Below are 16082 nucleotides of genomic sequence, written 5' to 3' on the forward strand. Positions count from 1 at the left end.
ATTGGCTAGGAAATCCATAGTGGCACTCAAAGGCTTGCTTTTACGCTGCCATCAGCAACTCAGCTCTATAAATTGTACAAACGTACACAGACTTCCTCCATCTGTAGGCTGTTTCAAAGTCACTGTATAACCTCTCCAGGAAAAAGAAAGAAAGCTAAACTAAAATTGCAGCATGCTGCAGATAATTCCAAGATAAGTTGCAGTTTTTTAAAGACACTCGGATGTTGCACTGGGCTGTGACAGCAAAGGCTGCCTAGGAAATAAAGAGTTCCTCTCTTCTGGTCGCTATTACTCTTCAATAAACTACTGTTTATTGCAAATTACAAGTGGACACTGGCAATTTGGTAGTTGCACCTCTGCTCTTTCTGCCTCCCTCACTGCACACTCCCACCCACACAATCATTCCTGCATAGCACCATGTTCTTTGGGCACCTAGCCACCCAGGGAGCTGGAAACAATAAATTGTCATGAGAAATACACATGCACAAATATTAGGAATACAGGGAGCTGCCTTGGCTCAAACAGTCCATCTAGCTCCCTATTGTGTTCCTTGACTGGCAGCAGCTCTCCAAGGTTGCAAGCAGAGAAGTAAATACACCAGCATCCTGCTCTTTCAGACCTAAGATCTATCCAGTTCAGCATCTGGAAAGCCCACAAGCAGCTCTTTCTCAGTCCTTCCTGGAGACGCCGGGAAATGAACCTAGGGCTTCTTGCACATGCTCCACCACCTTCAAGCAATAGCCCAGGAGTGATGCTGATGAAATTGGCCCATGTGCACTTTTTGTTGGATTTTGATCTTCTGAATGACCTCATCTTGTTTGCAGCATGACCTCATCTGATATTATTATTATTATTATGGGCTTTATCTGCTCATGTACAGCTTGCCTTTCTTACTCCCCCTCCCATACAGATTGCCAATGCACATTAGCACATATGTGCATTTCCTTAAAACACAGGATGAAAAGGAGCCTTTGCACGGTCACGTCACACAAGGGCCCCCAAGATTCCTTTCCGTGATGTGATTTAACTGAGGTGCACATATACATGTGTGCATTGATAAAATAATAGTGGGGTGGTGGAATCCTGTCTGAAGCTCCTTTAAAAAATTTTCTTCATATTTTTTAACATCAAAAACATCCACTGAAACAAAATAACACTGATACAAACTTGGGGTTCTCTGAACCCCCAGACTCCTCTCCCCCTGGTTTTCAAAAGTCTGAAGCTTCTTTTTACCCACTGTTTTAATTAATGCATATATGAGCTCTTCCAAGCCGGAAACTTGCAGAGAGGAGGAGGAGGGAAGCATCTACTGTAAACGGCTCATTATTGAAAATAATTTTAGAAATTATCAGTTTAAATCTGAAGGAAAGAGAGCTGGGCACAGAGCTGAAGGAACCCACAGTACAGCAGTGAAACAGAAAGAGGAATACTGTATCCACTCCTCGCTCCTGCCGTGGAGACTGGATTACAAAAGGTTTCATTCTCTACACAGGTGAACATGATGCTAGCCATCATCAGCTTGGCCAAGCAGTGCAACAGCCATCATGATCATCAAAAGAACAATCTTGCACAGATGAGGAAGAACTGCAACAGAATATTGCTGTGCACCTTCTCTTCCTAACAAGAGTGTGTTTCTTCTCCAGGTTCTAGTCAGTCAGTGTGCTCTGGGGTACTGGAAGCCATAAGAGGGCGTTCTATTCCCTCATTCCTAGTTTTCCAGCTTTCTTTTCCAACAATACTCAGTATTCCAAGTCTGTTTTACATTATTTCTCCTAATGGACTTTTCTTAATGCCAAGGTTCCCCTTGGCGTGTTGATACCTCCCCACTTGTTTCCCCCTCTTGGCTCCCATGCTGTTGACATCCTCCATTGGTACCCAGGCAGTGAGCAAGCATGGAAAGAGGAGATGCGCAGCAAAGCCTGGAATTTAATGCTTCCTGTATGTTGTTGGTCCTAGACAGTTTTTTAATCAAGCATTTATAACTTTATCTACACAAGTATGGTATATTGCAGCAGAAAAGGGATTAACAATGTAAGATGCACTCCTAACCCCACTTACCCAGGAGTAAGCCCTGTAGGACTTACTTATGAGTAAACAGGGTTAAGATTACATGGTTGGACACAGCAGCCTTGCGAAGAAGCCCTTAAAAGTGAGTAGCCCACAATTCTGATCACCTACAAGCAATTCTTGTTTGCCACTGGTGATCAAGCAAGTAGTTATTTTAAAAACGCAACAAGGATTCCCTCCCTTTGTTCTGTTGAAGCTAATCTGCAGTCTCTGGTGAATAAATTCCTGGGAGTTTATTAACTTTTTGAATAAGCAAGAGAGAGAAAAAGCTGCGGATCAAATTTTTCATATGACATTTTCATTCATTCGTATGCCTGGGCTACAGACTGCACATGAACCCTTCCTGCTCTTTGAAACCTCAGGTCAGGGTCTGGAGACCAAACAAAGTACGTGACCTGTCAAGAGTCTCGATCAAGGCCAGAAACACTTTAAAGGAAAGCCATATGCTAACTGCGTGCCTACCATGACTGTGATTTGGAACATGCTAAATTTAAAACATCCCTGTGAAACCTTCATCCCATTCTCAGCATGTTAACATTCCTCAAAGCAGAAGTATTAAAAATGAAATCTTCCTGTGACTAGATCACATTGCATGTCTCCACCACAGCGAATTTACACAAGAGGTTGCTTTATACGGAGTCAGACCATTGCTTCATCTACACCTCAGTGCTGTCTACATTAGCATGAAGTAGCTTTCCTGGGTTTCAGGCAGGAGTCTTGGGTTTTCCCAGCCCTATCCAAAGATGCCAAGAATTGCATAGAAAGCACATCATTCTACCAGTGAACTATCATTCTTCACCAAACATGTATCTCTCAGTCATTTCAGAAGCAGAGCACCCAACTCTTTACAAAAAGCACACTTTTAAAAATTACATGAATTAATCATGGATCTGCAATATTATTTTATAGGTGTTATTAACACAATTCCCTCCTGCCCAAATGAAATGAATACCAGAGCTTGCAGCCCTCTTGTACCACTTTTGCTCATTTCAATGTGGTACACACTGGGTAGACTATGCCCTAAATGAGCTTCCAGCATGTGTGTACAGGTTAAGACAGAATTTTTACGTCCAGCATTTTGACAAAACCAGAGCATAAGTTTTCACTGCACCTAAATTATAGAGCAAGTTTACAAATGGTGAGATTCCATATATATTGTATGTATCACACATATACCAGCTTAGTGAAACTCTAGGGACTCATACGCAGGTCAAGTCAGCATTTTTATCCAATGCTGATTTAAATAGCTATTAGGTTATTCATCTTGCCCAAGAGAAGCGTGCTTCTAACTTTGGGATTTTGGGTTCGTTCATTTATAGGAAAACAGCACACACACTCAGAAATAATAAATAATAATAATAATAATAATAATAATAATAATAATACCGTAAATGCTCTGAAAAAATAGGATTGCCATACACGTAGGAAAGTTTCTCTAGGAATCTTTTTGCAGAAGCTTGTTACCTTCTTAGGGGAAGTTACCTGGCAGAGTTCAGATGCTCTGCACCACTTAATGATGCTGGCAACACCAAGATACACTTGAAATCAAATCTTGTTAACCTTGGTTGCATTTTTATCCCCACCAGGAGCTGAACCCAGGTGCATTTCAACTCAAAATACTGCAGTTGTGAAAGGACACACCTTTCATTTGAAGGAACCAGTAATGGTTTTGCCACTGATACCAACTGAACCTAAACAAAACCATACTGAATGACTACTTATCACCTAGGTTTTTCAGACCTATAGTATAGAGTGACATGCAAATTTTGCCATAAACCTAAATCCTTGGTCTTGGTTCACAAGACTGAAGTTAATGATATTTGCTTTGTTGTGCTGAGGGATCTATCCTTTAGGCCACAATTCAACATTCAGGTTTTTGCCTTACCATTCCGCAGAAGGTCTCTGGTGGATTTCCACATGTTATGTCTGGTGGATCCAGGCTCACTTTCACATATTTCATCATATCTATGGCTTCCGGCTGACAGGCCGTGTAATCCCAAAACTTCCCTTCATCTGTGTAAATCTGGGTCTTACACACATCGTAATGCCCCCAAGCCGAAGTGTAGTGCTGTATCACCGATGACACAGTAACCCAAAGGGCATGAAGTGACAAGAATCTTGACAAATACATCTCTAAATCCTTCACAGGTGCCTTGACAGCTATAACCAGTAGCAATCAAAGGTGTGGTCTATATTATACATGTATGTACACCAGGAGTTGCGAGTTACTGTAAAAACATGTTCCGGATCAGAGCAGAAGAGTTAGGTTACAGTGGTTGCTTTTTACAGTTGGAAACTTTGGTGGTAGCCTGGCATTACAAAGAGATGTTTTTCATTTGAAGGATGTCCATTGCCTTAAAAACAACAACAACGTATCAGGGCCTTAATCACATATGTAAAGGACGTCCAAAATCAGATGATAGCTTAGCAATGCTGCCAGACTCCTCAGCTGTGTAGTCAGTAATCCTGAGCGATCCTCTTCTTTCCCGGCTCATGAGGAATGGCCAGCCAAACCGATAAATCAGTTGTTGGAGCAAAACGATGAGCATCTACAGGCCTGTGTCTAACTGCCATCAATCATTCTTTTCTTCTGGCACCAGCACCCTTTTAGAAACAATAAAAGTAAGAGTTATTGTCCAAGAATCAATGCATTAGAAAAATATACGATATGTTGACATTTCAAGAGCCTTTGATACAATATAAGGTAAATTGGAATAATCTGGATAACCTTTACTGGAGGGGCTTTTACTGGAGTGAACAAACTACCGGAATCACTCATCACCAAAACTATTTTGACAAGAAAGATTTAACTCCTCTCTAACAAAGACAGATATGTAGCATTCTCCCTCTTTCCCTTGGTTTATTTGCTTCAGAAATTTTGGCAAAGCCCGAGAGCAAGAAATAGCCCCTTAAACAGCTTTTGAATTTCATAGCCAAAAGGGGGATAGAAACCCCCAACCCACAGAGGTAGTGGATCTTTTATTACAGCGACAAAGGGCTGACAACAACTTGTGTGCTTTTCATCTCTTGGAAAGAGGGCCTGGGAGACAGCTCCAAGTGTCTAGTACATGTCTCAGCTTTTGTTAGCTTAATAAGAGAGATATTATGAGCACACTTCTGTCTCTTTGGATTTTTCCTCATTAGCACTGCAAGAGCTTTGCTTCTTTTGTTTAATTGTGTTTAATGACAAAGATAACAGTTGGCTCATTTGCAGCTTATAATAATTTCCTCTTTCTATAGGCCTTCTGTATATTATTATTATTATTATTATTATTATTATTATTATTATTATTATTATTATTATTTTAATGTCCCTTTATGTGTCAATTTCCAGAGCCATCCTCTCAAACCCCCTCTGTTTACAGGAGAGGGACATAAAACACTGTGCTGTAAATTAATTAAATGCTACAACTTTTTTTTTTTAAAAAAAAACCAATACAAAATCATGCACAGAACCATAGGATAGAGGTGTTCACCTAACAGCCATCAGGCTTAATCAAATCCCCCTCCCCCCAAAAAAAAATACATTATTTCCTGTCCTCTGGGGTGGTTTGTAGTAGATCAGAAACGGTTTCTGACTGCCAGTTGTTAAACAGTACCAGCAACAAAATAACTTTCCCCACCTAAATTAACGAAAAGAAGAGAACTGGGAGTGGACTTTCTGTGGAGGGGACTTTCAGCTCAGTTCTAGTACTCAAAATAAATTCCTACGGCATCTTCTGCTTTGATTCCAATTATATGTCCTAGTAGACAACGAGAATATAGATTCGACAAGCTTGAAGTCTGCCCAGCCCTGCTCTACCAGATTTTAGTTAAGTTGTGATCAAAAGTTCCCAAGAGGTTTTTTTTTGGGGGGGGGGGAGTTTACAGGCTCCAAGAAGTAAAGGCATTCCACACTTGATTGTGACATCTCTCTTGGATTTTGCATACAGCTTGTGCATATGTGTATATAATACGAATTTTGAGCTCAAAATCTGTGAAGCCCTTAGGTTTAGATGGTGCCAATTGGTTCATGGATCCAAGCAAATCAGATTGTTCCAACTTAGAGTCTAGCACCTGGAGAATAGTGTGGCCCCTGAAAATACGAAAGTTTAGTTATTCCCTGGGACGGGCCACAGTCCTCAGACCTATGCCGAGATGGAAGCATTTCAATATGCCACTCTGTTTGCCTTTAATGATGCTGTCTGAACATTGGGAGCCTGATCTACAGACTTCAAGGGAACAAGGAGCTGTTTTTTTCTGGCAATTTTCCCCAAGATGATGTGTTTAACCATATAGCCCCATTCTTAACAATCTGTTTGTTATTAAGCCACCATCCGCCACCAGCTCTCCCAGAGTCTTACCCTTGGCATATGGAAGCAGCTGTGCTTCATACAGCTGCTTACCTCTGTGAGTTTTGATCTTCTAGCTAGTTGCATTATTGAGACTATGATGCCACATACATGAAAAAAAAGCTCCCCACATTGTAGCAACCTCTTACAGCTCATTCCAGAAAACATCTACTTCCAGGGAAAGGGAACCTGGTCTTCAAAGCAATTTTTGTAAACAAATTCCATCTATTCAAAGAAGGCACCGTCTTGAAACTGAACTCAGCTACAGAGACTACGCAGTGCCAGCAGATGGTTGAATTGTGTTTCCATAGCAAATTACAATAATTGCCTTATGGACGCAAGTGCAATTTCCTATTATATTCATTTCATAAAATGGTATTGTACAGCTGTTACATGCATTGCATTGCATTAGAAAGTGTTCTGGCTACTTGAATTTCCTTCCAGCAACGAGCTGAACAATGTTGGAATTTTAAATTGTCACAAACCTAGAAGCATTTTACACACACACACACACACACACACACACACTCTTCAACGAACATACTTTTAAAACCATATCATCTTGTCCAACATCTCCCTTCAGTTTTGGTATGCTTAGTCTTATGTAATCATCACCAAGATAATTCATGCATTCATTTGGTAATTTAGAAACAGCATTTGATTCATTTCAAATTTACTGTTTTAGAGTTTCTTCCATTGTATACTTCAAAATGCATCTTTTTAGAAAGAAGGCAAATTTCCTTTCCCCGCTCCCATTCATCATTGGGGTGGGGAAGGTTTTACTAAAGAAATAATTCACTTTTTTGGTATTATTTGATCTTTTCTTTAAGAAATCAAATGTATGATTACCAGAAAAAGCCATATATAATGAATGCTGAAATGATGAAGTACCTTTGTGAATAAAAAGATGCACTTCTGCAAGTAAGCCCTATTATTTTCAGGACCCTTTACTCCTGAGCAAATGTGTGCTTAAATACCTAACCTTTCTCATGGAGTTTTTCTCTCTTTTTTTAAATCAAGATGTCAGCACACACACAAAGCACAAATGCAGAAAGTGGAGACTAAGAGCAGCACTGAACACTACCCCTCTGTTCACTAGGCTATACCCTTTCCCCTGTATAATGAATCCTCATTAAGGAAAGTTTAGAGTCATGATGATGGTCATTACGCAAAATTATAGACTATCATTGATCGAATTTAGTGTGCTGACAAGGGGAAAGTGGAGAAGATTCTGCAGGTGATTTGAGCATCAGACAGATACCAGAACATGTGAATGGCATGTTTGACAAGAAGCAGCCAATTATAGCTTAAATTTCTGGCACCTGTCCGGTACATGATTAATAGTTTTCTATTACATTACAGACATATTATTAATGTATTAAAAATGTCATGCTTTGGCTGGCAGGATCTCATTATTAATGAGCTCTCACTGACACAGGGAAAGATACTGACTTAAGATCATAGGCTAAGGGTCGTTGGTGTTTGGGGCAACAGCATCCCTTGTGTGCCTTTCCCTCCTCCTGCTCTCCATTATTTCTGTATGATGTAGAGTCACTATTTATACTAATGACCTATATGTGTTGTATGTTTTGTCTTTGTCTTTTATATTTTATATATATGCCAATAAAGGTGTTGAAATTGAAAAGCATCATGTGACCCATGTTGCATTTATGCATGGGAAGGCGGGGGGCAACTCATGAATGCCAGCTCTCAGCTACCTACAGTCGTAATGATTTTATTTTTTTGCACGAACTCACAAATTTCCACTTTGATCCTAAACAGAACAGCAGTTTATTCCAGCACAATTCAAATAAGATTCCTAGTTGAACTTCCTTAGGATCATAAACTTTTTGAACATTAACATCTGTAGTGGAGTTAAGGAGCGTTGAAGAATCAAGTAGGATTCTGCCACTACCGCCCCATCATTTTCCTAATTCATATTTGATCTATAACAGCAAAGTGCAAATAACAGACGTCTGGTGTTGTGAATCCTCTCAAGAGTTTATAACCTCTGCCTACTATCCAATCATGCAATCTGCCATATTAAACTGAATTGATCCACAGCATCTCACATACAAAAACGAGCATCTTCCTTAGTTGAAGGAAAGGTAATTGCAATCTGCTGAAAAAAATGAATTATGCTAAGTGTATTCAACAGAGGCACAACACACAGTGCGTTGGAGCTGTCCCTTGTTTCTGATAGCTCATCACTCCCGAGGTATTTTGACCCTTAAATTTTCCACCTATGCCCTATTCTCCAGTGTCTGAAAAAAAAAGCCAGCAGGCATTTCACACCCACCACCCCCAGAAGCCAGCACACACATTCTTAACTTGCATTTATCATGACTTAAAACAGTGATATTAATCGCTTCGTAATCAGCAATCTATTCTTAGGCATGGACCGGTAATCGATGCCCAGCCTTGCATGTTGCATTCATTACGCGTACCAAATTTGATACCCCAGCTCAGACACCAAAAGCGAATGCCAGCTGTAATTAATTATTATAAAAGAGAACTGTCAATTCTCATTAGCATTTTGCTGGCAAATGTAGCTTCTTGTAGTAGGCTTGGTCACTGGGAACAGCACCATCTTCCCACACTTGCAATAATCATCATCTCATTATAAAAACTGTCACCCAAGAATGAGATGATCGGGGACGCTGTCAGGAGAACTCTCCAGGTGAGGTTTGCCTTCACTACTTGGCTTGATTTTGATTTTTAAAAGAGTAAAAAAATAAAGAACCCAAACCAGTTCTAGTTATATTTACTTCAAAAGAAGCAAAGCGTTTATGCATTTTAAGGAAGTGTGGTCAGGTTTGCAGCCTTTCGTTACACTGTCACATGCAAATCATACATAACTTAGTACTGTAGATAGATTGGTAGATAGATAATGAAACCATGAAGCAGATATGTGTCAACTGTATTCTATGCTATTATCTACAGATAATTCTTTTAAAAAAAATCTTTCATGGCATTTGGGATGGTGTTTTCTTCAAAGGCTCCAATAATACTGTTATGAACACAATCCAGAACGTGCAATAAACCACCACAATTTTCCACTCCCCACCACCACCACCACCCAGGAAATGAAATCTGGTAGGGTAAGCCAGGATCTCGGCATTTAAAACTAGCCCACATAAAAAATAAAGGTCAAGCTCAGTCAACTTTGGAAGCTAAAAGGGAACATATATATATAAAATAGGTTTTGCACTTTACCTCCTTGGATGTAGGATCAAAAATGGAAAATGCCAATTTTGTACAGTGCCCTCACGACTATGGAAACCTGGTGTATGCGAAACCTCTGCATATAGAACTAGCCCACTGCTTTTCATAAATACTAAATTAGCTGCTGAACAAGCAAAAATAGGACCATATGGATAATTGGGTATATGCTTTATGCCCTTAGGCTTGGAAAGTAGTAAAATACATTGGGTGTGGGTGAAATATATAAGAGGATTTTGATGGTAAATAGTCTTGCTTTTTTTTTTAAAAAAAAAAGCAATTAAAAAAAATTAACTGTGGAACAGTGCAGATATTTTTTCCTTGGGAAGGTAAGGGGGATTTTTGGAATTCTAAGTTGTAAGGAGACAGAGAGAGAGAGAGACGAGATTTGAAATTTAATCACAAAAACCAAGGGCTCTAAAGCAACCTAACCCCCAATGATGACTGTTCCGGTTTTTCTGTCTTGCAGCATTATCCGGAAAACACAGTACACAAATGCCTCACACAGTATTCAAATTGGAAGGAAAATGAATCACATGCTATCATTAGAGGGCAATATTATCAGTCACTGTTGGAAGCACGTATTGTTGTTATAACTGCCATAGATTGCTGAAGCGCCTCTCCTTCATTTAAGTAGCTGCTACAGAATAGCCTATTGCTTGCAACAGTTAGGCACAATTACCAGGGAAAGATTAGTGCCTGCCCAACGTAAGGAAAGTTGTTGGAAAGTAACAAACTGTGGCAACAATCTTGCATGTAGCAATGCAACCTGCAACACTCCATAAGAAAATTTTCCAGCTGAATTTCAATATTTATTACCACTTAAATATATGCAAGGAACTGGCTGCCAATAAGCTAAAAAACCCTGGCTTTGTTTAAAATAATAGTAATAATTCTACACCTTTGATCACAAATGCAGTTGCATTTTTAAATGTGATTTAGGCGTGACAATTTGCCAAAGAATGAATATACATCTCTAATAGCGAACTGCTGTGGAAATAGTTCATAGAGGATCCACAATGAGTCAAATGACACATTTTGTGGTGTACTTACCCAACTCTTTTGTTAGGGCAAAAACAGAAATCTTTCAAGTTCCTAAAACTTGACAGAAAAGTATGGGCTGAATTTATATAATGCTATAAGTGACTTCCAGGAACACATTTAAAGTCTAACAAGATTGTGTTATGAAATCTATTTGACAGAATCATCTTTTACATATCCACTCAAGGGTAAAGCTCCATTAAGTTCGCTGTGGCTTACTTCCAATTAAGCGGGTCTAGGACTGGGCTATTTTCAATCAGATCCTAAAAACAAAGAAACCTATGAGGAAAATGGCCTGGCAGCCCACAATCTACACCACTGCCTTATTTATTCTCCTGCTTTCATATATTTGGAAATCAGGAAGATGAAGAAACAAATATTTATCAGTATATGGCTCATACTTTTTCTTTAAGTGAACAAGATGTAAAGCATGCAAACTTGTAAGAGTTGTTATCTGTTGAATACACCTTTTCATCATAGCTCACTGTCATCTGATGCTTTTGGTTTTGGGGGGGATAAACTCATATTTTCCTCTCTCGCCGCCCCACAACCCCAACACTTATATCTGACCAATTTAGAAATATTGTATTTCATTTCAGATCAGAACGAAGACCCAGTAGAGTTGGGCTTAAGCCACCCCTCCCAGTATTTTTGCTGTATTTTGTATCACATTTCATCCCTGCACAAAAATCTTTATTCACAGAACTGAAAAAGCTACTCGGATTCAGAATGAATGGTGCACTTTTTAAAGCAGCTTTGGCTCAGATGATCCATTAAAAAGTACTCTGTATTTAGCAAACGTATTCCCTTTTCTTACTGCCTATCATTAAAACACACACACACACACATTTTTTTTCAGTGAAAGATCTCATGGCGAGGATAACCCTTTTTTGTAAATTGCAACAGTGAGGTTCTCTCCCTTCTTTAAATCTTGTGCAATCGATTCTGTGATTTTAAAATGAGATGCTAAGCTAGCAAGGTCCAGGGCAGGAAGGTAACAGATTGAAGGTTTCCATAGGAAGCAGAATTTAATTACCGTGTTTCTCATATTATAAGACACGTCTTATATTTATTTTTTCCTCAAAAAAACACACTATGGCTTATTTTCAAGGGATGTCTTATTTTTTTCCTCCTCCTCCTGCCACGGCCGGCATTGCTGCTGCGCCTATCACTATGTCTTATTTTCGGGGTATGGCTTATATTCCCTGAATGCTTAAAAATCCTGCTATGGCTTATTTTATGGGTATGTCTTAAAATATGAGAAACAGGGTAGATGGTTCAGAATTGAGGACACCCCACTAGTAGAACAATGCATTTCAGGGGAGACGGTGGCAGCCCAAGGAGTACATCTCTGGCTTCATTGCCTTGGCAGAAAAGATGCCTGGATCCCCACCACCACCACTGAACATATTCGGTGTTTGATAATAAAAGGTCGATTGCCCTCTTTCCTAGAAACATACCCTCTGAAATCCCCAGCACATTTCCGCCGTTTCGCCAAGATTGGAAATCTGGTCGCCTTCCCCGCGGAAGACCCTCCCGGACGAACGGCAGAGGGCGCAGTTTCTATTCATATCTAAGTTTGATCTCCTTTCCCTCTTCTAAATATCTCTTAATTGGTTACTGCGGGGAGGGGAGGGGGTAGCGGAGAAGAGGAAACGCCAGAAAAGCACAATAATTCTGCTTGCTACGGAAATGTGCATCTGAAGACGCTGCGTATCAAAAAAGTACACAGGCAGATAGACAGATGAACACCCGCTTCCTCCGAGCAAGCCACAGCGCTGCATCCAGATCCAATGCCACCGGATGCTCCCCACTTTCCATCCCTCCAACCCGGGATAGAAAATAATAAAAATAATAAAGCATCCCCTTCAGGTAGCCGCGTAGCCCTTTGCACGGTGGAAGGGAAAGAAGACGACGCAGCAGACAGTTAGGTGGGAAAGTCCCAACAACAAACCTCGGATGGGATCTCGTGCCTCTGTGTTTGGCCAACAGCGAAGTTTCCCCCGGGCAGGCTGCGAAAGGGTCCTCGATCTTTCCAGCTCTGGGATCTTAAGCAAGCGCGCCGAAATAGGGAGAAACCTAGTTTTGGGGTGGGGAAGTTTACCCCTTCCTCCCTCCCTCCGCACAGCGCCGTCTGGAGGGGAGGGCGGGCAACGGGCGGGCTTGCGTGGAGAGCGCGGTTTTACTCACCGTGCAGGGCGACCACTACGCGCGTCGGGCAGGAGAAGACGCCAAGGCCGAGGAACTGGGCGCAGTCTTCGCTCGGGACCCCCCTTGGCGGGCGCAGGAGCCTCCAAGGCTGCAGTGCCTCTCCGGCAGTGCAGGAACGCTGAGGGGGGAAAACGAGGGCTGCACTCACTGGCCGCTCTTCCCGCGTGCCGTTGCCGCCGCCGCCACTCTCCCTTCGCAGGCGACTAGCTAACAAAGTTACACCTCACGCCCCCCAAAAAGAGAGACTTGCGCGAGCGAGGCAAGGGAAAGCAAAGCGAGCCTTAGGCTGAGGCTGGGCGCTCCCCGTGCGCGGCGCCCGGCGGGGATTAGCCACTCCTCTGGCGCGGCCACTTTGGAGCAGCAGCAGCAGCCCAGCTTGGCTAACAGCGGGGCGGGAAATCCTGAGGCAGAGGGAGGGACCTGGCTCGGACACAGGTGGCGAGAAGGGCGGCGCGGGAAGACGGCGTCCCTTCAGGCGTCCCTCTCCGCTGGGACTTTCCCGCCCTCCCCCGCCGGCTTTTCCCTCAGGCCACAGCACTTCTTGGCGTCAAACTTTTGGCGGGCAGGCGCGGGGCGCGCGCTGCTCGCCCGCCGGCCGCGGCGGCTCCAGGTGGCGCGGCTGCTCCCGTCGTGGTGGTGGCGGCGGTTGTCGCTGCGGGACCCCCCCAGCTTTCATTTTATTTTCGGCCGCCGACGTTGAAGGTGCTCGGAAGGGACATAAATCACCGCAATTAGCCTTGGCGCCGACGAGAGCCTCCTCGCCTCTCCCAGGGCCCCGCCGCCGCCGCTTCCGGGGCGCGTCGCGGCGCTCCAGTCAGAAATGTCACTGCACATCAGCGTCGACGGCGAGACGCGGGGAAAAGTCCATCGGATGAAATATACATGCAACACACCCCACCTCTTCTCTCTCTCTCTCTCTCTCTTGCTTTTGCAGGACTGCAAATTCTCCTTGGGTACTACTCCTACCGGCAGCTCTTGGGCGCTCGCTCGCCGCGGCCCCTGCAGTGGCGAAAAGAAGCTCGCAAACTTAAGGACAGGACGCGATCAATGCGAGAGGGAGGGCGGGCTGCGAGGAAGGCGCAGAGGGGGTGGCACCGCCGTTTCACTTAAAAGCAATCTGCTCCTGCAACTGGCAACGACGAGAGAGATTGCGAACCTTATACCACCTCCGGACCTGAGCGCGCCGAGCGGTCCTAACGCCGATGTTATCATCAGCCGGCTCCATCTCCCCTCTACTTTTTTTGCTTACCACCCACAGCGTCTCCAGCACCTACCACACCCCTCATTCGCTCGCTTTAACAACGCACAGGTGTTTTCTAACACGCACGCACGCACGCCCCGTTAAAGTCGTATTATCTTATTAAGAATTAAGGCTGATTGCTGCAAAGCTGGGTGGGTGGGTTTTGTGGCCCTTCGGCTGTTGTTGGCCTCCAACTCCCATCAGCCCCCCAGCCAGCTCAGCCAATGGTCAAGGGGGGTGGGAGTTGCAGCCCAGCAACAACGGGAGGGGAGCAGCTCCCCCACCACCACCTCAGGTGTAAATGGCACGTCACTTCCAGGTAAAGTTAGTGATTCCCAAAGGTTGAGGGAGTTGGGTAGGTTTAGCCTGGGAAAGAGGAGATATAATAGCCACCTTCAAATTTCTAAAAGGAAGATAGAGCAAGCCTCTTTTCTCATCCACAGTAGGATTTGAATCAATGGCTTACAAGAAAGGAGATTCCGACTAAACACCAGGAAGAGCTTTCTGATAGAAGAGCTGTTGGACAGTGGGACAGCTTTGCACTGGAAGTTTTAATGACGGATGGATGGCTGTCTGTCATTGATGCTTTAATTGAGATTCCTGACCCCTGGGGTCCCTTCCAATTCTATGCAACCTGAATCTTGATCATCACCACTCCTTGATCATGTAGGCTCTTCATAGTTCCCTGAAACATTTAAGGTGTTTCACACTTTGCTTTAAAAATCCCGGCACTAAAATGAATGCCCAGCACTGTCACTTGTGAATGGTGCACTCGTGTATAAATCCCCAGGGTTTTCTACATTTAACACTAGCAGTCACCTAGAAAGGGGCTGGGCCACACCTTGCCTGTTTCCTTGCGCTGGTGTATGTGTCTGCACCCTTTGTGACTGATGGCGTCATATTGACATTTGCTCTGATTGGTTTTATGTGACGTGATGAAAAATTTTGAGGCGACAGCCTGCTTCATATAGGGATTGTTTTTTCTTTAAAGAAATAGGTTGTGTAGGTGACAATAGAGAATAGCACAGCTGAAGCGAAGTTCTTTAATGTCCCTGTGATTTCACTGGAGAGGACATGCCTAGCTCTTTCACTGAAACCAAAGGCACACCTATGCATTTATCTCAATGGTAGTGCATATATTAAGCATTTTTCAACATTCAAATTCCAAAAATGAGGGGTGCTAAAAAGTTGTAACATGACTTGGGAACTCAAAAGCTGTGGTTAAATTAATACAATTTAGTTTTGTTTGGTAAGTAAATTGTGTGTAAAATTGCATAGAAATCCTTAAAAATGATAGCCAAGTACTTGCAGTTATATTATATATTAATATGTATCATCCTCATCATCGAGCATTACCTAACATTTCCAAAAAGAAAAATTAAAATTATTTGGTTTTCTGATAGCAGTTTATGTGCTTTCTCATCAAATGCAGACTTACCAAGCTGAATGTTGTCCAGTCAGAAAAAATAAAAGCAGATTTGAATTTCTCACACTCTAAAACATATTTTTTAGACTGAAGAAATTTGCAAAAATAAAGTTACACCCCCTAAAATGACATGACCTAAGCAGGAGTCCCAGATTCAACCCCTGGCAGGTAGGGTAGGGAAGACTCCTGTCTGCAGCCCTGCCATCTCTTGTTGACAATACTGAGCGTTAAGACTCGCAAGCCTGAAATCCAAAGAATGTGTGTTGCTCATTTACCATAGAGTATTACTGGTGATCCACTTTATTTAGAATATTCCTATGACACCCTTCAGTTCAAAGCTCTCAAGGCAGCCATTATCCACATTATCAGTCAAGAATACAACAGAATAATACCATTCCTGCTATAATTGTGAACTCAAGTGGTTGAATGCCTATTGTCTGGAAGCGAAATTGGGCCACCCAAAAGTATGGTAGTGGCTTCTGAATACTCGGTACTAGGGGTGCAGAAATGCATAACATGACATTCGAGGGCAGGGGGGAAACCT

The 16082-nt window shown here is 42.6% G+C and overlaps 1 protein-coding gene across 5 annotated transcripts in view; it reads right to left on the reverse strand.

Moving 5' to 3' along the window:
- Positions 1-14106, reverse strand: part of NTNG1 (netrin G1) — a 214272-nt gene extending 200166 nt beyond the window's left edge. For 4 of the 5 annotated variants that reach the window (XM_088673775.1, XM_088673773.1, XM_088673774.1 and 1 more), the window contains exons 1-2: positions 12852-14041; positions 3953-4671 (exon numbers count right to left, since the gene is read on the reverse strand). In XM_088673775.1, coding sequence (XP_088529901.1) covers positions 3953-4198 — 246 coding nt within the window. In that variant the 5' untranslated portion in view covers positions 4199-4671; positions 12852-14041. Of the gene's footprint in view, positions 1-3952; positions 4672-12851 lie in introns of all 5 variants that reach the window. The other variant, XM_088673776.1, reaches the window with a different exon arrangement.
- Positions 14107-16082: the final 1976 nt, after the last annotated feature.

This window comes from Zootoca vivipara, chromosome 7 (genome assembly GCF_965207765.1).
Source record: "Zootoca vivipara chromosome 7, rZooViv2.hap1.1, whole genome shotgun sequence".
Taxonomy (NCBI): Eukaryota; Metazoa; Chordata; class Lepidosauria; order Squamata; family Lacertidae; genus Zootoca; species Zootoca vivipara.